Here is a 21983-nt window from a genome sequence, read left to right on the forward strand (position 1 = left end):
ATAAGTTTTATTTTAAGAATGAGCATATTAGTGGGGTAAATGAAAGTTATTACTTGGTCTCCTGGATAATATCTTCCAATAAAATCTTGCTTTTGAAACCGAACCATTGGTAAAGTTTGATCCTATTTTTTTATAATTTACTGTTAAGTTTTTCCAAGCCAGTAATCTTAGTATTATGGTTCAAATAGATCAGGGACATTAGAATAATTATCGCATCTATTGATGGAAAATTTTCTTCATACAGTTTGAAGTATTTAAAAATGTTTTAATCTGTGGATCTAGTTCGTAAGTTTCTTCCATATCAGTATTTAAAGATCGAATTTTAAAGCTCCAGTTTGTGAGCTATTACTTTGAATAAGTTACCTAAAACATGATTACTTTTGCCAAATTTTAAGACTAAGACCATTTCAATTTCTCAATGTCATTTCAAGTCTTAAGTCATCATTTCGCCCACGTAATGGTATGCGAATTTATAAATTTCTGTGAATATGGGGGATATTCAGTTTCATCCTCTGGGAGGTTCGGCATGTATTGATTGAATCTTTAAGCTCTTTGTTCGGTTTCATCATTAGCATTTTCCAGGATGAATCAAGGTATTCCCTCCCATTTAAATATAAGTTCATGACTTTATCTTTACTGAGATCATCAAAGAACATTTTGCTCTCTTCAAGCTTCCAGTCTGGCATGTATATATTCCCCACTTATCAAATTCCTTATGAAGAAACAAGAATGATTTCGGCATCATACTCCGTTGGGTGTTGTCCATCCACGATATACCATACTTTTGGGACATCCAGATTCTATTCTTTAAAGCGAAAGATTTCAATACACAAGATGTGTTTCTTACTGTAAAGAATCGGATTTTTATTGGCTTTATGGTACACTACCATTTTCCCTAGACCTGAAAGATATATAATAGGTAGTAGCTGAAATGTTTCCCAGTCCCTGGATTGCCAGTGATCCGCAATCTTTTTATTTTATTTTCAAGAACAACGCTTTCAAATCATCATAGCATTTGCGGACAAACAGATAGGTTTTTTACTATCAGCCAAATAGAGAAAATTCTTGCGGTCTTTAAACCTTTCCAGAATTTCTCAATTTTTTTATCGTTAATTCCTCTGCAAACCACTGTACAATAGGAATAAATGTGTAGACAGAGTTAATATAGAAGTATTCGATATCATTAAAAGTTATACGTCACGATCATGTCGACCAATGCGAAGGTAAATTGGGTTAAGAGACCAAAAAAGGCAAAGTTAGATAACGATGTAACACAAAATCAAAAGTCGAGTCCTATTATTTTTAGAACGTATAATAACTTTCCTTGGGAAACAAAGTTTAAGGTCAGGCGTTGAAGAACATTCATCACATTATTTTTCCAGGATTTTTGTAAAAAGTGAGAGCATAACTCAGCAATTTCTTTTTTTATTTGAAGTGAGACCGATAATACATCACAAATATCATTAAGAGACATTGCTTTTTTATTAGAAAGAATTTTTAGAGACGAAAAAACTAAATACAAAATGGGTTGAGTTTATATCAAACTTCACATCAAACTTTCTATCACGCATAAAATATATAAAAAGTGATTGTCATGAAGTATCTTGATTATAATATTACGTAATATCAGATAATCACAGTGGTCATACGAGAGACCTCAATGACCAATGGGAACGTTTTTCTCCCTTCACGAGTATTTATCGTAAAATGAATTATAATAAAATTTTGAAAGAAAAAATGATCGAAATAGCAGTAGCTAACACATAATATGTTACATCGATATATCTATGTTGTATGTAAGTTGCAGAATCAATTTTTAATTTCAAACTAGTAACTATTATTTTTGTTTTTTCTTTTTAAAATCGTACCACTGTACCACCGTGTGCACATTTCTAATTTAATAAAATGATCGGCTGGTCATATGATGTTTACGATGCTATTGTCTCGTGAAAAAGGCAGACACCAATTCTCTATTTCTTAAATCTCATTTTGTTTACACGATTTTTTTTTTAAAAGAAAAGGAAAAAAAAATGTCAAAAATTATTGAAGAATTTAATATTACTAAATGTCAAAGACTTTCTCAATTGAATGAGAAAATAATTAAGCAATACGAGTACGTAATATTTATTTTAATATATCTTGAGGTTTTTTTGAGACCTGATATTGATTTAATTCACTTATCAATTTAGAACACAAACTGGAGCAAGGATTATTCTTAATACCGGGCAAATTACAACTTTGACAATCTCCGGAAATTCATCTGAATTTAAAAAAGCCAAAATTTTGATAAGAGATTTCCTTGAAAAAAATTCTTTTATTCCAAAAGTTTATTATCTTATTTTGGACAGATCAATTTTGAAAAATAATGACAAACTTAAATTTGTTAAATTCCATGAGGAAACTATAGAAATTAACGATGATGTCGGTGATGGTGGTGATAATTCTTTGGAAGATTCAGACAGAAAAGCCCATTATTTCGTTGAATTTCTACAACAAAATAATGAGACCGACGATGATGATGATTCGAGCAAACCTGAAGAATTCCTAAATTTAATTTCTCCATGTCATTTTAATACTTTCAACAAAATTGAAGATTGTTTGGAAAGATTATATTTAAAGATAAAAACAACAATTAAAAGAAGTTATGCATTTCCCGACCAAATCGTCTTTAAACCTAATATATACCTTGGCAAAGCCTTATTTTCTGATGTTATTAATCCTGAGGATACTTTTGTTTTAAAAGAATGGTATATGTTTAATATCTTATCAGAACATGGTAGTCGTGAAAGTATTGATGATTATACTTTTGATGGTGAATTTTACAATAATAATACCGTTAATACTGCATTTCATCAAGGCTCACTTCAAATTAAAGAAAATTTCAAAATACTTGAACAAAAATTTGATTTCAAATTGGACAGTGAACAAGTTGCCCAAGACAAAAACAAAGGAAAAATAAGCATTTTTTATTCTCCTGGAGAATTCAAGAGGAGAAAGATAACATTGCGATGGAGCGAACGAGAAAATAAATGGAAAGTTACTGTTAACGCACATGGTCTTAATCGTTTAGGTGAGTGATTTTACTAACTAAAATTAAAATGTATTTTTTATTTTTTTTTTCTTTTTTAACAAATTTTTATTAGCGCATATTGATATTCTCTCTGGATCAAAGGAGCCTGATATTAGACTCTCGCTTAAAACTTTTTATAATCTTCCTTCTGAGGGCTCAGAGATTGAAGAGACGGTTGATAAAGTTCAGTCTCAAATTTTTTACGAAAGAGATGGAATGTGGTTTAAATCAAATGATTTTATCGATACTATAATTAAACGGGCTGTTGTTCGACAAGTTATTGAAAAGAAACGTTACAAGTAATAGATTCATTGTTTCTTCACAGTGATTAATTAATCTTTTCTTTTAAACAATTCTCATCTTTTAAATCTTTATTTTCACTTAAAATTATAAAGAAATAAGGATTTTTTTATTACATTCTCAACGGTAAAACAGGACAATAGAGGTAAAATTACGATTCAAAATTTTATCAAGTTGAAACATCGTTTTTGGAAACAAAAGATTAGCAAGATTAGCTTAGATAACGTTGAAGATTTTATGAAGAGCGCTAGTGAAATTTTACATTATGCTCGAGAATTGATAAGTGCAATATAAATAATTTATAGAAAATATTTTCTGTTTTTTTGTATAAATTTCTAATTTATGTAAATATTGTTTAAGCTAAAATCAAATAAATAAATTTTATTTCATCTAATCGAAATTATTTATCTGACAATGTATATCTCAGTTTGGAGCATAAAGTTTTTTAAGCTATTTTCCGTACTTTTTGGCAAATATTTGAACTATTACTTCGTGATTATAAATGAGTTTAAAAACATATTAGGAATAATGTACAGTATTTGTGTGATTTGTGTGATTTAAAAAATTGTTGATTGTTCGTTCAGTTGATTGCCGATCGTTAATTATTGTCTACAAGATCTACATGCAATTGTCTACCAAATTTACCTATTACATACGATAAATAATAATATTTTGTGGCCGAAAGTCGAAATGAGATTATAATAACACATAATTGCAACCATCGTGTAATACCCATGTATCACCGTGTACACAGCGGTCAGTCATATGATAGTTATTGTTTCGAAAAAAGGTAATTGATTTTGATATAAATTACTTATTGGGAGTACTTACAGTCCTTCACCCCTTTACCATCGCTTTTGTTCATACAATCTTCGAAAGAAAAATGTCGAATATCGAAAAATTTGATATTACTAGATGCCAGAGACTTTCTCAATTAAATGAGAAAATAATTAAGCAATACGAGTACGTAATATTTATTTTAATATATCTTGGGTTTTTTTTGAGACCTGATATTATTATATTTAATTCACTTATTAATTTTAGAACACAAACTGGAGCAAGGATTATTCTTAATACCGGGCAAATTACAACTTTGACAATCTCCGGAAATTCATCTCAATTTATAAATGCCAAAGTTTTGATAAGAGATTTCCTTGAAAAAACCTCCTTTCTTCCAACACTTAGTTATTTTGTTTTGGCTGAACATGTTTCGAATAATAGAAAACTTAAATTTGAGAAATTCAATGAGAAAACTGTAGAAATTAATGGGGATGGTGGTGATGATGGTAATGATGGTAATGATGGTTATGATGATGATGATAATGATTCTTTAGATGGATCAGACATAAAATCTCGTTATTTCATTAAGTTTGATGAGACTGTCGTTAATTATGACGATAATAAACCTGATGAATATATAAATCTTACTCCATATCAATTCAATACCATCAATAAAATTGGTGATTGTTTGGAAAGATTATTTTTAAAAATAAAAACAACTATTAATAGGAGTCTTACATTCCACGACCAAATCATTTTTAAACCTAAAATATTCTTTGGTAAACTCTTATTTTTTGATTTTACTAATCCCGAAGATCCTTTTGTTTTACAAGAATGGTATAGGTTTAATGTCTTATCAAAAAGAGGTCGTAGCGAAAGTGTTGCCGATTGTTCTTGTGATGATGGTGATCTTTATGGTTGTAGGACCGTTAATAATGAATTTCAACAAGGTTCGCCTCTAATTGAGGAAAATTTTAGAATATTTCAACAAAAATTTGGGTTTAAATTGGATGATGAACAGGGTAAAAACAAGGGAAAAGTAAATATTACTTATGTTCCATCACCAACTAAGAAGAGAAAGATAACATTGCGTTGGAGTGAACAAGAAAATAAATGGAAAGTTGCTATCAATGCTCATGGTCTTAATCGTCTAGGTGAGTGATTTTACAATTTAAATTCTTTAAAAAAGAAAAAAATAAATTGTTTTTTTAACTTCCTTTTTTTTTATTATTAGCTAATATTGATATTGTCTCTGGATCAAAAACGCCTGACATAAGATTCTCACTTAAAACTTTTTATGGACTTCCTTCTGAAGGTTCAGAAATTGAGAAAACAGTGAATGTCGTACAATCTCAAATTTCTGCTGAAAGAGATGGCATGTGGTTTAAATCAAAAGATTTTAAAGGCACTGAAATTAAAAGAGCTGTAATTCGTCAAGTCATTAGAAAGAAATGCTACAAGTAATAAATTTATTGTTTTCTCACGGTGATCAATTAATCTTTTAAAAAATTCATATTAATTTAAATTTTTTTACTTTAAAATTGAAGGAATGAAAAATTTTCTATTACGTTTTCAACAGTAAAACAGGAAGAGAAAGGTAAATTCTTCATTCAAGACTCTATCACTTTAGGACACAAATTTTGGGATCAAAAAATTAGCTTAGATAATGTTGAAGAATTTATGACGAGTATTTTTGAATCTTTGTTTTATGCTCGAGAAATGATGAATGTTTTTGTTTGATAAATATTTTTTATTTTCGCTTTAATCCTATTTTCACGAATCTTCTTAATTATTTAAGTTTATTGTCAAATAAATTATTTTATTTTATTTTCTTTAAGAGATATTATTTAACTGGTCATAAAATTTTAGCCCCTCCTACTTTATAACTTTTTATTCTTTTTTTATATTTTAATAAAATGTCGCAAGAGAATGCGAGAGAAGGTTGAAGATTTCACGAGTTAATCTCAATAATTATTACATAGTTAATTATTAAAAGTACTATGCTTGCCAACAAATAAATAACGTAAAACAGAAGGTTTATTCTTGCCATGATTGCCCCCAAATTTATACTAAGCGTGAAACTATTAAAGTAAAAACCCATAAATTAATAGATGGTTTTCGAATGTGGCTTTTTTTTATGTTACACTGCTGTCACTATTGTCATAGTTGCTTCTGTTGGAATTGTTGTTCTTGTTTCAGTTGAGCGTGCTTAAGTGACTGTAACTTTGCTGTTATGATTTGATAATATTCAATTTTTGAACTTGCTTTATTATATATATCTTCTTCCATTTCTTTAAATCTTTGATTCACGTTGTATTTTGTATTAAAAACTTCCAAGAGCACAAATAATCTTTTTACGTTAGCTTTACGTTCTATTTATTCATTTATGTAAAAGCAGGAGAGTAAACAATAAAAAAGTCCTATACATGTTAGCTTTACGTTCTTCGTATGACAATATAAGATGCCATGCTTGTTGCAAATTGCACGTGATTTTTATTGCGCATTGCGGTCGCGCAATGCACGCACATATTTGGATTACATGCAATTTGCATAAATCAAGCGGACCGCGACCATGTAATTTGCATAAATCGAGCGGACCGCGACCATGTAATTTGCATAAATCAAGAGGACCGCAAGATTTCAACAGCATCGGTCTGCTGATTTTGTTGCTGTTGTCGCCGTTGCTTTTGTTGTAGTTGCTGTTGCTGTATAGCGCGCATTTTTGCTACTAATGTTTGATTATATTCATATTTTGATTTAGCTCTCTTATGTGCATCATCTTCCCATTTCTTTGAAGCAGTAAACCTCTGATTCACGTTGAGGTTGATATTAAAAACTTCAAAGAGAACAAATAATCTTTTTACATTAGTTTTACGTTCTCCGTCTGACAATGTAAAACGCCAATTAGCTGAAGAAGAGGAAGCAGTATACATGTTTATTTGTTGATTTGTAGACATAATAAATTTTTATGAAGGGATTATTTGTTTGAGAATTATTTAGAGCGTAAGAAGAGAGTTATAAATGTGAATGTTGTTATTTTGAGAGAAATAAAAAACAAATAACCCTTATTATATATTTTTTTCGTGTCATGGGAATTTACCTTATTTGGTAGTATATATCGCTGTTATCAGTTATCGTTCAGCCCAATAGGAAAAAGCAGATTTTCATAGACCGATATTAATGTTTTTTTATTTAATTTTTTTTTTTACATTGCATTGTGTGATATGCTGTAAACTTTATTTTAGGTTAGCAGTTAGCTGTGTGCCAAGTGTTATAGTATTATACACATTCGCAACGTCACAAGGTTAAATTTTTTTTTTAGGTAATATCATTTATCTTTCTAAGATGATGTCTCCAGACGCGTCGAACGCGTATCTTAATCGCAATCCAATCATTGTTGAGAATTATACATGGGTTCAAGCCATGCGAAATATTACGCCACATTACACCAATTCGGCAATACCCCCGGTGTAATACTTGTGTAACACGATCGTAATACTCTTCGATGTAATATATTTCACCATTTTCACCATTATGCCGAATTATCTGAAATAATTATTCCTCCATGTATATTTGAGAATATTACATTTTATTTCCCCTTGACGATATTTCTGACCAAGAAATGACGTTTTTCTGAAACGCATACCTCCTCCATCGAATGACGAACACAAATATATTTTTACATAATACCATACAGATTTATTTAATCACTTGGAAACATGGTTATTAATGGATTTTATAAAGCCCGAAACATTTAGAAACATGACGAATGCTTTCTAGGTTTCACAGTTTTTAATAATGCAAAGGCCGGATATATTGAAACGACGCGCCATTAAAATTCAAAAGTGTCAGTTACATGGTTATTATTTTTTTCTATTTGCTAACCCGGCAAGTTCTCGGCATTAGTTTTGCTAAATGCCGGCAATTTATGAATTTGCTGTAATCTCTTTGTATAAAAAACAAAAAAAAACCGGATTTTTAATGATTTTGAATGGAAAGAATACGAAACGAAAGGATTACCTAATAAATGCGTGAGAGTTTTCATATCTTATATTGTCAATTACTTGGCCTTTTACCAGTATAAAAATTTTTATTATGAGTCATCACAATTTATATAATTTGTCATCTTCAAGTTCAGATGATAGAAATGTAAAAATGACAGCCAAATGTTAAAAGTTAATAATTCGATATAACGAATGCTGACGATCAATATTGAAACTTAACCGAAAAGTTATTATGAAATCTAACCGAATTTTGTCTGATATATTAAGACGAATGACAGCGAATTGTAAAATAAAAATCAGCTTTCGTGTAATAATCGTATTTTTTGATAAAACTTAACTATAGATGCACGTTTCTTTTTGTAATATGCGTCTATGATAGCGTATATTACCATAATGAAAGTGCATCTATGGCGACGTAAGTAATAATTAATTATTTTTATTTTATTACAGAAATTAAAAAAAAACTTATTATTTTTTATTGTCCATGTGATTTTAAATTTCGAGGAAATGAAAATTCGTTCATAAATCTCATGCAAATTTGTTCCAGAGTTATTCTGCCTGCGAAGCAACACTATATCATTCTTTCCTTGAAAATTATAACGTAATAATTTTAATTGGGTAATCTGTTATTCAAATTATAATATATTTGTATTTCAAAAAGAATAAAAATTTCACACAATATACCTATATATAAACACTCACAACATGTGGAAAAGACCATAATATAATAAAAGAAATAGTCAAAGTCAAGGAGGAACTAGGAAGAGATAAAATGATCAGTTTATCAAATCATGTAATGATAACATCACGTTATCGGCGATCGAATGACCGATGTGCCGCTGTACCACCATGTACATAATCCAATTTAATAAATTGATCGGTTAAAAATTATTTACTGAGAATTTATCCTTACCATCGAAATTTCGTTTTGTTCATACGATCATCAAATGAAAAAAAAAATGCCCAGGATTATTGAAAAATCTTTCGATATTACTAAATGTCAAAGACTTTCTCAATTAAACGAGAAAATAATTAAGCAATACGAGTACGTAATATTTTTATTTTAATATACAGTATATATGTTTTTTTTTTCTTGAAATCCTGATATTATTATATCTAATTCAATTTATTAATTCAGAAGAAAAACTGGAGCAAGAATTATTGTTCATACCGGACAAATTACAACTTTGACAATCTCTGGAAATTCATCTCAATTTATAGAAGCCAAAGTTTTGATGAGAGATTTGCTTGACAAGACTTCTTTTATTCCAGCAGTTTGTTACTTCATTTTAGCAGATCCAGTTTCAGATAGCAAGCTTAAATTCGTTGAATTTAATGAGAAAATTGTAGAAATTAACGATGATGATGGTGATGATGATGGTGGTGGTGACGATTCATTAGATGAATCAAAAAGAATAACTTACTATTCCATTGAATTTCTACAAGATTATGAGGCTGATGATAATAATTATGCTAACAGGTCTGAGAATTTCTTAGATCTAATTACTCCATGTAAATTCAACACCTTCAATAAACTTAATTATTGCTTGGAAAGATTATCTTTAAAAATGAAAACAACTATTAAAAGAAGTCTTGCATTCCCAGACGACCAAATCATTTTTAAACCTAAAATAATCTTTGGTAAACTTCTATTTTATGGTATTACAAGTCCAGAAGATCCTTTTGTTTTACAAGAATGGTATAGGTTTAATGCCTTATCAAGAATTATCAATGAAATTATTGACGATTACTCTCGCGATGATGATAAATTATACGGTGGTAAAATGATCTATAATGAATTTCGACAAGGTTCCCTTCTAATTAAGGAAAAGTTTAAAATACTTCAACAAAAATTTGGATTCAAGTTGGACAGTGAACAAAATATAAACAAGGGGAAAGTAACCATCTTTTATGTTCCTGCAGAATTTAAAAAGAGAAGAATTTCATTGCGTTTGAGTGAACAAGAAAATGAATGGAAAGTCGCTATCCACGCTCATAGTCTTAACCGTCTAGGTTAGTAATTTATTATTATTATAAATTGAAAATTTTTTAACAATTTTTTTTTAATTAAAAAAACTTTTTTTTTTTTTTTATTAGCGAGCATTGATATTATCTCTGGATCAAAAGAACCTGATTTTAGACTTTCACTTAAATCTTTTTACGACCTTCCTTCTGAGGGTTCTGGAATTGAAAAGACGGTTAATGACGTTCAATCTCGAATTTCCGGCGAAAGGAATGGCATGTGGTTTCAATCAAAAGATTTTGCCGGCACTACAATTAAACGAGCAGTAGTTCGACAATTCATTGAAAAGAAACGTTACAAGTAATAAATTCATTTATTTCTTCGCAGTAATCAATTAATTTTTCTTTAAAGAAATTTTGCTAAAATTGTTAAAATATTTTTTTATTTTTTACTTAAAGGAATGAAAAATACTCCATTACATTCTCAAAGGTCAAACAAGAAGAAAGAGGCAATATCACCTTTCAAAACATTGTCGCTTTGAAACACCGTTATTGGGGTCAGACAATTAGCTTAGATAATGTTGATGAATTTATGAGGAGTATTACTGAAACTTTTCATGATGTTCGAAAAATGATGAATGCTTTAGTTTGATTAATTTATAGAAAATATTTTTTATTTTGCTTTTTATTTTCTTTGCTTTTATTGTATATTCATTTCTATGATCTTTTACTAATTTCTTTAAAATAATTATAGATATTATTTAAGTTTGTAAAAAATCAAGTTAATTGATTTAATTTTATCCAAGAAATATATAACGCTTACTTTTAAAATTTATTCCTTCACCCTTTTTTTCCCTGCTGTAATAAAAAAAAAGGACGCTGGTTTGAAATGGAAAGAAAAAAGTGTTGGATAAGTTGGAATCGGCTTTTATATCGACTTTTAACATTTAAATAAATATTTAGTCATGGTTGACTATTGAAGAAACAAACCCATAAATTAATAGATGATTTCTGAATATTTTTGTGTAGTATTTGTCATATTGCAGCAATATTGGGAATATTGGAACTGAGAGAGGGAAACACACTCTTTATAAGAACACGAGACGATGGATTTTACATTTATTAATTTAAACAACTTGATCAGTCGTGAAAAAGCGTAGTCGATATTCACTTTAAGCATTCTCGCGTTAAGTTTTTTTATATTAATAGATTATTAAACAACTGGTTATTGTAATTTTAAAAGCCGATTGATTCCGATTGATCGAATTATTTCAATTAAAAATTCACATTTTCAAGAATTCCTTCAAAGAATATGTTGATTATAACTTCAGTTATTATTTCTTCTAATCACATAACATTTCTTTAATATGTGGTATAAGATTTAGATCGATCTAATAAAGTTTTGGTCAGTACAGTTTGGGCAGTACAGTTTGGGCAGTTTTGGATTGTCCAAAAGTCTAATTTAAAAAACCAGTCCAAAATATAACGCATTGTGATACTTTAGCACTTATATTGTTTATACTAATTTAGCATTTAATTGTGTAGACACTAGACAGGTAATGATTTATGAAAATTTCCACAAAAGAATCGACCATTCACGTTTCCAAAAGAAAATGCTGATTAAAGAGGATATAAGACTGAAATATATTATCTCATTTATGAACGACTGAGTTGTTTAAAACTCACGCGAAATTTAATTTAAAAAATCAGGAAAGAATAGTGTAATAATTTGTTACATTAAACACGAAGAATAATACTTTATTAAACGTTATAATAATATAGTATAAAATAAGGTTTGTAGATCTTAGACCGAGGCCGTGACATAATTTCCTTTTTCGAGTCATAGCTATACATGGGGGTGAATTAGGTTCAAATCATGCCGAAATATTACGGTACATTACACCAATTCGGCATTACACCGGTGTAATACTGGTGTAATACTATTTTCATATGAATCTTCGAACAAAATTTTGTATAATATATTTCACAATTACGCCGCTTTAATGCCGAATTATCTGAATTAATTACATATATAAGCCATAGCAAGCATTTGGTAAAATGGGTTCCATAAGTTTTGTTCTAGGCTCCTGAATAAAAATACATCAAGAATAATAGGATTTCCAGACATACTGCATTGTTCCAACCCTATAAATTAATGAATTTCGTAAAAGGAATAGAAATAAGTAAATGATCTTAAATTTATTTTCAATCAAATTATAAAACTATCAATTTCAATTGTGTAAAACATACATACAACGTTTGGATGGACAGTAAATCAAAACATTATGTGATATTTGTTGTTTGATATAATGAAAAATGTCAAACATAATAAATTTATCGAGACAATATGAAATTAGATTTTAATTTTTTGAAATGGAATTATATTTCTATATGCTCTTATTTCTTTTAATTCATCTAAATAAATTTCAGGTGACTTTTTATATTTCTCAAAATAACGTGTTTTATTTGCTTTTTTTTTAAAAAAAAAATTGGGACCGGCGTTTATATGATTTACATATACCCATTTTATACGTACAGTACAGCTCTATCTGTTTTGTATCTTAAGAAATAAATTATATAAAAATCATTAATACAACCCTGTAAACAAAATTACAAAGCTACTTGATACAATTAATATAAAATACCTACCATATGATAGACCTCGATATAATAGATGAGATTTTAAACCTAAAGTACTAGAAAATTCACTAGTTAATGTAATTGTAACTTTGTAATCATATTCATAAAACTGATTTATTACCAAAATAATTGAGAAGGAAGCTGCTATTCGACTTGGGCATCTGTAGACCTAATTGACTGTTCACCCAATAAAACGTACGATGAATTTCTATGAATTTCTCTATGCACACACAGTGCCATTGGAAATTTATAATATCATCGAGGGGTCCTAAAAAATAATTATAATTATTTAATATGGACTTGTCGTGCTCCACATACTTTTCGCAACAATAATTACGAAATCTTATTACTAGTTACAACTTAAAACAAAATTATATATAAACCCTACCCTTTGTTATTTATAAAACATTTGGAATGTGTGTCATCTGGGAATGCCATCTGAAACAGTGGAATATAAATGATTTGAATTGATTGAATGACTTGAAGTTGAATGCAAATCCTTTGATTCTAAAGTATTAAAGTATAAAAGTATTTAATATTAACGTTAAATACAAATTCTTTTGAACTCCATATATTCTAGTAATTGTCAAAAAGGCTTACCAAATTTTTGAACTTTTTGATACAAAATCAAATTGCCGCGCCATGATTATATAAACCACATGTAGTTAAGTGTGGTTAAGTTTCCCGAGTTCAGTTCAATTTCAAGTTGTAAATGGAATGAATGGAAATCATGAATCAAGTTAAACTCTGTTAAATCATAGTTCAATTCTAATTAAAGAAAAAAACGTAAAAAATTTCTGATCTACATTACACAATAACCAGACATGATTAGCCAGATCAACATGAATATTTGTCACACAATGGCGTTAATATTCTAAGTAATTTTTTTTCTTTAACAACTCAAAAAAAAAAAAAAAAAAAAATTTTTTTTTTTTCGAATAATCAATAAAAAAAGAAGATGGCTTGTCAACTTCCAGCTGATTGTTTATATGAAATTTTTGAATATTTAGAAGAAAGTGAAACCTCTTTATTTGGATGTTTATTAGTTAATCGTTCTTGGTGTGTAGTTGCAGTTAGAATTTTATGGAGAAATATTTGGAGATTTTTAAAATATTTTACGATACAAAATCAATTTAAAAATGAAACAATAATTCTTAATACATTGATTTCATGTCTTCCTAATGAATCAAAAGAACTTTTACAAAAAATCATTCCAACATTTACTTCAAAAACACCAATGTTTAATTATGCAGGATTTTGTAGAGTTCTTTCAATTCAGGATATTGGACGAATCATTGATAATGTTCTTGAACCATCAATTGATTCTATTGGATCATCTATCAATTCTTTAAGTATAAAATATAGAAATAATTTAATAGCAAGAGAGATCATAAAAAATTTTTTGAGACAAATTTCATCATTGAGAAGATTAAATTATTGTGTAGATAATTATAGTATACTTAATAATATATCATTTATTGGAACAAATAATTGTTTAACAAATCTTACAGAATTACATTGTAGTTCAAGTATTAAATCTGATCTATCTCAAATATGTCATAATTTACAATCACTTAGTATAAAATTCAAAGAGAACGTTTCAAATGATTTAAAAGATTTGATCTCTTTACAAAAGAATTTAAAAAATTTAAAATTATTTTTTTATGGTACAAATGATTGGAAAGATATAATTCCTACTTTAACAAAATCAACAAATACATTAATAACATTACATATATATAGTTATTATTGTAAAGATTTATCATTATCATTTATTGCTTCATTTTTAAATTTACAAGAAATTATACTTGGATTTGAAGGAATAAATTTAGAAGATTTTAAAGAATTACAAAATATTTTTTTTCCAAAATTACAAATTTTAAGAATTCCTTATCAATGTTTTAAACTTGAATATTTAATTAATTTTTTAAAAAAAAATGGAAAAAATCTTAAAGAATTACATATAGATGGAGGTAATAAGAATTTAAATTTATATATTGCAAAATTTTGTCCTAATCTTAAAAAACTTTCTATAATACTTAGTAATAAATTAATATTAAAAACTATATTTATGAGTTGTCAATATTTAGAAAGTATTAAAATTTGGTGGGTAGGACGTAAAAGTGAGATGAAAATATTTAAAACTATTTTAAAACATTCCCCAAAAAATTTTTGTGAATTAAAAATATTTAATAATTCTCAATCAAAATTATCTCCAAAAGATTTAAAATATTTTTTTATAGATTGGAAAGATAGAATTCCTTTTACCTTAATTGTTATTAAGGGTTATTATAATAGTTTAGAAGCAAATAGAAAAAATATGAAAATTATTAAAAAATATAAAAAATTGGGTGTTATTAAGAATTTTGAAATTAAAGAATTTTATGAAGAAGAAATTGACATTTTTTGAATTAGATGATTAGATGTAGGATCAATTTTTTTTTTAGTAATATTCTAGGATGCAAATATTAGTTATTTTTATATTTTGTAAAAAAAAAAGACATTGATAAATAAATATACCACTCTGGCATTTCAACATTTAGCTGTTAATTTTAACGTAAGAATAATCTGGACTTACTTTGACGTAAGGTATGATGTAAGGTAAGACGAAAGGTAAAGACGCGATATATTTGCGATCTTTGCGTAAAAGTTGTGCCCGGTGAGTCGGCGAGTCGGTAGGGTCAGTAATTCTTGTAATATCACGTAAATCACGTCACCATCACAATATAAAATCGAGTGCTTGCCCTCATTGCTTTATTTATTAAACAATTTCTTGTCTATTGTTCACAAATATAAATCAATACATAATTACCAAAATTATCTCAATCTTTTAAATCATCAACGGCCTCAAATAAGAGAATATCCACAACCAATTTTAATACTTCCTAAATAATTAATAATGGGCAAACTTCTACAAATATTTAATTTAACCAAACTTTTAGGAATTAATAAAGTAATTGTAAATTGTAATTTACCAAGTACGAATGTTTCAAAATTTGTTGAGCAAGAATTAATTCCGTTAATCCATCCGAAATAACCATTTGAATGTTACTGTGAATGATCGTATATGATGACGTCTTTTGTGATAAATACAAATTCCGCTGAATAACAATGTCCTTGCTCCAGGGTATGATGTAAAAGTTGTATGTTTGTCTATAAACTTGAAAGAAATCTTGAATTATTATATTTATGATACGAACGGGTAGTTGTGTCATTTTCTGCTGAGTAGATTATCGTTCAATGCCTCAATAAACTTCTTCAGTTGATACAAAATGATGCGTAATCCAACATTGGACTAGTTCTTGAAGATGAATTAAATAATTTTATTCCCATATAAAATTTCTTCCGATTCATCTGGAAGGTATTCCGTAAAATTCTGACGGAAAGATTGCACCCAGTGTATGAAATTCAAGTCAAATACTTTTTGCGCAATGTACAACAAAAAGTCACATGCAATTTGCGCAAAAACAAATCCAATTTGCGCACCTAATACTATATCTGCAAAATCTTAAGTTTTTAAATATAAATTTTAAAATTATAAGTTGCGCTATGCGCAAACTAGAATTATGTATAATTGCGGAAATGTTGCGCTCCGTAAATTCCTTTCATACACTGAGTTATTTATTTATTTTGCACCAAAGGCGATCTACTAATATAAAGAACTATAATCTTTCAAATATTCAAAAATTTCGTTAAGATGGCGTAATGTTGAAACAATAATTTGAATTGTATATAAATAGGGTTTAAGATGATTTTAAGGTTCATGGTGCACGTTTTTATGGGTATATCACATTCTATAATCGGTTGTGATTAATGTGATTAGCAATCATATATACATGTAACAATTGTAACATCCAAATTCCAAACCTCTCGTGCAATCACGCGATTACGTTTTTTTGAGATTATTTATTTTTTATTTGTCAAAGACAAAAAAGATAGCATTGTTTAATATCTTTTTTTAGTTATTTTATTAAATTATGTCAAAAATTATGTAGGACGGAAAATGAAATAATATTAACAAATTCTTTTCAATGATAAATAAAGCCCTATATATATATGGAAAAATTTTTTCCCAAGACAGTGTCACTCAGAAACTTTCTGTAATATTTCCAGAAAAAAATTTTCATAAGAAAATTTTCATAGGGAAATTGCATTGTATTAATTATTATCACTTTTGTAAAACATTATGCGCTTTAGATTAATAATGTAAATTATTATTTTACAAGAATAATATTGTACATTTGTAACGAAAAACTATATATGATAATTGCGAAAAACAAATATAGATAAATGCTGATGAATAATCGAATTCAATATTAAATTGTATATCGAGCAAGTTGCGAGAAACCACGAGAAAACTCAAATTGTTTAAGGATACCCTATGTATTAATATATCGCAAAGACGGGTTTAAAAAAAAAGATGTTTTAATATTGGAACATCTTTTATTATATGACCAAAATATTTATTTTTTGACGTTTTACAGAATATTCTAATACTGGTAAAAAGTTATTAGGTTTTGGTTGGTGGATACATTTATATACTGTACAGTACATGGCGAATCGAAAATCAAAATTCGGAGTATAAATGTTACGACACTACGACAGTAACGACAGTAACGCTAAATTAATTTATTTTTTTTAACGTGTAGATTACATAATAATAGATGATTTGGGTTTATGTGGCGTGAGAACGATATAGTATTTATACTGGAAGCTTTACTTATTATTGTTAGACTTTACTGTAATTAGGATAATTAGAATTTTAAACTTCATCGAGATTTACAATAAAGGGCTTGCGAAATATTTACAGACCTATTTTGACTTATATTATACAGTATACTATATATTTAAGTTCCGCCCTTCTTGTATCACTTTACTTTCTTGACCGGTATATACGTACTGTATACTGTATGTAATACAAATATATTCTGGACAAGATGTATTAGATCCTCTTTGTGATGCCAAACATGACCAGCATATATATAATGCAGGTCCAGATAGGCCTGTAATACAGATCAGGCGTCAAGCTGAAGATAGATAGTAACACGAAGTCGTTCTTAGGTAATATGTAGTATATTAAAATCTATTTTTTTTATCAATCTGAGTGAGTTGGGAGCTATTTTATCTTATATAAATTGTTACATGTTTTAATAAAATTGAAAACCGATCTTTAGTTAATTATATATATTTTTTATTCCTTTTAATTGATATTTATTCTCGCTTGAATTTGAAAGTTTTAATTATTTATATGAAGATAAAATCATATAATGAAATAATATCGTGTTTTTTTTCGTAGCCTATTTTTATTATTTTGCAATTATAATAATTATAATTAAAAGATCTTAATTTTATCTTCGTAATTTCCGTTAACTTTTCGACAGTTTTCGTAACTTTTATAACTATCATAACCTCTATAAAGTTCTATAACTTTTTATCTACAATATCTATAACTTCTAACTTTTTTTATATTAGAAATATTATTTAATATATATAAATATATTGAATCCCACGTTAAATCTTCATAATCTTCATAATCTTCATAATCAGTAAATATCTACTTTTTAATAAATATACTGTAATAATATAATGATTAATGATTTCGTAAATTTCAGAATATAAAGTAAGACTTTTAATAAAAATAAAGATATATATTCATATATACATATATATATTTTCTTTCTTTGCTTGCTTAGCTCAGTGCTTAGCTCAGTGCTTAGCCCAATAGCCCATTGCTTAGTTCAGTGCTTAAATTCGAGTATTTTTTTTCCGCAATCACATGATGATTTCTACCTTTATGTCTTAATATGTCTTCTAAAATTAGGTTTTATCCTTTCTATAAGATTCTTTATTAACCGGAGAAAGAAGTTAAATGCCGTTTATCGACATGATATATACATTCAAAAACTTTCTTTGGTAACTTACAAAGCAAACGAAAGTACACATAATACGTGATTTCTTGGGGAAACTAATTTTTAGTGGATTTTATTCAATGAACACAAACGGTAAGTGTTGGGGGATTCTACTTTTGGCAGTTGGTTGTATGGCGATTGTGTGTAACAAACTACTTAGTACTTTATATAATTACCAAATTTGTATTAATTTTTTTTTTGATGCGCCCCCTTTGAAAAAAAACTATTTTAATCGTCATTAAAAAAAAAAAGGAGATAAAATCATACCATTTTTAGATCTTTTAGATATATATAAAAATCAACCAGTTTTTACTATTCTTTTTTTTTTTAAAAAAAAAAATTTTAAAAATTATGAATATGAATCCATTAGCGCAAAATACCGCTCAAAATAATCAAATTATCACTTCTACTTCTCTTGATGAAAAGTATAATACCTCTTTGAGCAATTGTGCTAATAAAAATAATAATATGCAACATTTAACGTCATGTCAACCCTTGCATCGTACTCAAGACAACCCTTTATCCAAATTTTCTCATGAATATTTTGGAGAAGGGGAATATCCATTCTTTTATCATCCACCTAATGATCCTCAAATTTTTCATATTACTTGTAAAGAGATTTCTCACGATTACGAATCTCAATTATTAAATAAGACCGCGAATATTCCCCCTAATAATAATATTAATGATTGTGCGATTTATACTTTTTATTATCATTTAAATCATAATAAATCATTTCAAATAACTTGTGAAATGGTTTCTCATACGTTAATAGTTCAGTATTTGAATAAAAATATTTTTGGTATTGAATTAAGACATGTTGATCAACATCAAGAATATTTGAAATTTTCTAACGGTCAAAGGGAAAATTTAGAGTACCATTTAAAAGGATATTTATTTAATTATCTGACACCAAAAAGAATCAATAACAATAATTTGAATATGATTAAACAAGATGATAATAATGGTAATGTTAAAAATTCTATTAATAAGACGGGTATTATTCATACAAAATTTTTAAATAAATTGTAGGAGTTTGGAGTTTTTTTTTTTGATATCGTAAATGGTAGTTTATTATTTTTTTTTTATACATATATACATTATATATCGATATATACGAATTAAGTAGAAGTATTTTTTAAAAGTTGTCTCTCTCTCTCTCTCTCTATCTCTCTTTTTTACTAAGATTTTAATAAAGTTTATCTTAAAAAAAAAAAAAAAGTAATTTTAATTTTAGTGGACTCGACTCAACTCGAGCGAAAGTTAATCATAAAATTTACAATGTACATCAATTTTCCCGTATGAAGATTGTCATTTTCTCATTTTCTTGATAGTTGAGGAGTTTAAAGATCGTTATATGTTTCTTTAAAAGTGGATGATTTTGAAGAATTTCGCATACCCGAATATCCTAAAATTATTATAATATCACAACAAATATCATTATCGCTATACTGTATCATGGTATCGTTCTCTGGAGAAATAAAAACTAACCAATAATACTTTTGCTAAAAACATTTAGATCATTTTTAAATGGCACAGCAGGGGACGTAGACTCAGCAGGGGAGTAAGACTCAGCAGGGGACGTAAGACTCAGCAGGAGACGACTGGAGACGTAGATGACCTGAAATCTAGAAGGTTTGAAGCTATAATACTAAAAATCTTAATTAAGTTCAAAAAAAAAAAAGTATGTTATCCGAGTCAATTGAAAGTGTTACAAAAAAAAAATAAAATAAGATAAATTCCGTTTTTTTTTCATTCTTGATTTACGAATTATAAATTCGGTAATAGTTTACCTATTGTACGTAGTAAGTTTAAACTTCTTTAGTGAATGAATGGACGGAATCTATCCGTTTATAACAATAAATAAAAGAACAATGAAACAATAATGATCTGTAAAATGCCTAGTGATTGATATTCACATAAATATTTATATTTAAGGATAATCGTATCAAAGACTATATTCGAAAAATAGATATACAATAATCCAATATATATTATTATTATTGTAAGGCTGAGTTAAGACGTATAATCGGATCACCGATTTTCATGATATTCCTATTCATTTATTATTGAGACTTCAAATTAGAAGGCTTTTTCCTAAACCGTGGGAAATACTATTAAGAGTATTAACATAGTTTTTAAATGAACACGACAGCCAAAAAAACCCGAACATGAAATAATTTGAACAATATGAATAAACTCAAACAATCTGAACAATATGAATATTATTTTTGCACCAATAAGAAATATTTATTTATTGACGCAGTGAGAATTACTTATTGACGCGGGAGAGTGGAGAATTCAAGTTTCTCTAGAATCTCAAACAATCCGCTAAAATAAATCTAAAAAAATCAACATATAGTACTCTATATATTAATTAGAAATTTAAAACTAATGAAATACTATACTTGACAGATTGTTATTCCGTTACCCAGACCAACAAGCTGCTGGTACAACATTTTAGATTAATGACTTTAAACTATTCCAGGTATTGCTTTTGTTTACAAATTTTCTGTTTAACATTACTCACATTAACCCCATCTTTTTCTTATGTCATATTTAATTTCTAATTGTTTATGGGAATATTTTTTTATTATCATTTTTTTTATGTAATTTATAAATATTACCACTCCCTTTTTTTTTATGGCGTAATATATCCTTCTTTGACATTGTACGACATACTAAAATTGACCCCCGTACGTAATACAATAAATGCAGAGTTAACACGAGGTAAGTCAAAATAGAAGGATACTTTTATATTTATGACTGACAATAATAACTTTGGGTTTTTGAGCGTCAAGCGGACAATAATAATAATATTTATTAAATATGTTGATCAAATCCCGTCGGTCTTTGAAATTTTTACCATAGTATTAAGCATATTGAGCTTAAACCTTTTTTAACTATAAAATTAATGTAAAATTAGTGATATAAATTAATTCTCGATCAGAGTATGGTCACTTTAACAAACATAAATCTAGACGAAATTTAACACAAGGTTTAGACTAATATTTATATAGCATAATTTCATAATTTCAGCCTTTTTATTAGTTCCGATATTTTCAGACGTAATGTTACACGAGCAAGAAATAAATTGTATTTTTGGTTTTTTTTTTGATTCAAGGCTACATATAAATTTCTGTATTACATGATCATCTATTTTTAATTTGATCAAAGGATAACATTGTATCCATCGATATTATATTATACAACTATCGGGAATATAGAAGCGGAAAACAGATGAAAATTACAAACGATGAAGTAAAATAGGAGTAATAGGAGTAAAATATAGCTAATAGGGCTACAATAGGACTCGAC

General features: G+C 27.7%; 7 protein-coding genes across 7 annotated transcripts; 5 read left to right on the forward strand and 2 right to left on the reverse strand.

Annotated features, from left to right (window-relative positions):
* Positions 1 to 2030: 2030 nt before the first annotated feature.
* On the forward strand, positions 2031 to 3664 carry OCT59_024710 (uncharacterized protein; the record flags this gene model as incomplete). Its single annotated transcript, XM_025315291.2, has 4 exons — positions 2031 to 2113; positions 2190 to 3070; positions 3144 to 3369; positions 3466 to 3664. The coding sequence occupies 4 exons, from the start codon at positions 2031 to 2033 to the stop codon at positions 3662 to 3664; spliced, it is 1389 nt and encodes a 462-aa protein (XP_025183222.2).
* Positions 3665 to 4253: 589 nt separating this feature from the next.
* OCT59_024711 (uncharacterized protein) lies at positions 4254 to 5890 on the forward strand (the record flags this gene model as incomplete). The annotated part of the gene is made up of 4 exons (XM_025325028.1): positions 4254 to 4333; positions 4415 to 5304; positions 5385 to 5610; positions 5698 to 5890. The coding sequence occupies 4 exons, from the start codon at positions 4254 to 4256 to the stop codon at positions 5888 to 5890; spliced, it is 1389 nt and encodes a 462-aa protein (XP_025183221.1).
* Positions 5891 to 6017: 127 nt separating this feature from the next.
* Positions 6018 to 7185, reverse strand: OCT59_024712 (uncharacterized protein). Its single transcript, XM_066133413.1, has one exon. The coding sequence runs from the start codon at positions 7105 to 7107 to the stop codon at positions 6772 to 6774; it is 336 nt and encodes a 111-aa protein (XP_065991625.1). The 5' UTR covers positions 7108 to 7185; the 3' UTR covers positions 6018 to 6771.
* A 1928-nt stretch (positions 7186 to 9113) lies between these two features.
* Positions 9114 to 11095, forward strand: OCT59_024713 (uncharacterized protein; the record flags this gene model as incomplete). Its single annotated transcript, XM_025310356.2, has 4 exons — positions 9114 to 9199; positions 9293 to 10167; positions 10252 to 10477; positions 10576 to 11095. The coding sequence occupies 4 exons, from the start codon at positions 9114 to 9116 to the stop codon at positions 10766 to 10768; spliced, it is 1380 nt and encodes a 459-aa protein (XP_025183220.1). The 3' UTR covers positions 10769 to 11095.
* A 1374-nt stretch (positions 11096 to 12469) lies between these two features.
* On the reverse strand, positions 12470 to 13194 carry OCT59_024714 (uncharacterized protein; the record flags this gene model as incomplete). The annotated part of the gene is made up of 3 exons (XM_066133427.1): positions 12470 to 12585; positions 12766 to 12812; positions 13145 to 13194. 3 exons carry the CDS (start codon positions 13192 to 13194, stop codon positions 12470 to 12472), a joined length of 213 nt encoding a protein of 70 aa, XP_065991626.1.
* A 520-nt stretch (positions 13195 to 13714) lies between these two features.
* On the forward strand, positions 13715 to 15166 carry OCT59_024715 (uncharacterized protein; the record flags this gene model as incomplete). Its single annotated transcript, XM_066133434.1, has 1 exon — positions 13715 to 15166. The coding sequence occupies one exon, from the start codon at positions 13715 to 13717 to the stop codon at positions 15164 to 15166; it is 1452 nt and encodes a 483-aa protein (XP_065991627.1).
* A 3850-nt stretch (positions 15167 to 19016) lies between these two features.
* OCT59_024716 (uncharacterized protein) lies at positions 19017 to 19829 on the forward strand (the record flags this gene model as incomplete). Its single annotated transcript, XM_025315289.2, has 1 exon — positions 19017 to 19829. The coding sequence occupies one exon, from the start codon at positions 19017 to 19019 to the stop codon at positions 19695 to 19697; it is 681 nt and encodes a 226-aa protein (XP_025183218.2). The 3' UTR covers positions 19698 to 19829.
* Between the last annotated feature and the right edge of the window lie 2154 nt (positions 19830 to 21983).

The sequence above is a fragment of the Rhizophagus irregularis genome, chromosome 5, assembly GCF_026210795.1.
Source record: "Rhizophagus irregularis chromosome 5, complete sequence".
Lineage (NCBI taxonomy): Eukaryota > Fungi > Glomeromycota > Glomeromycetes > Glomerales > Glomeraceae > Rhizophagus > Rhizophagus irregularis.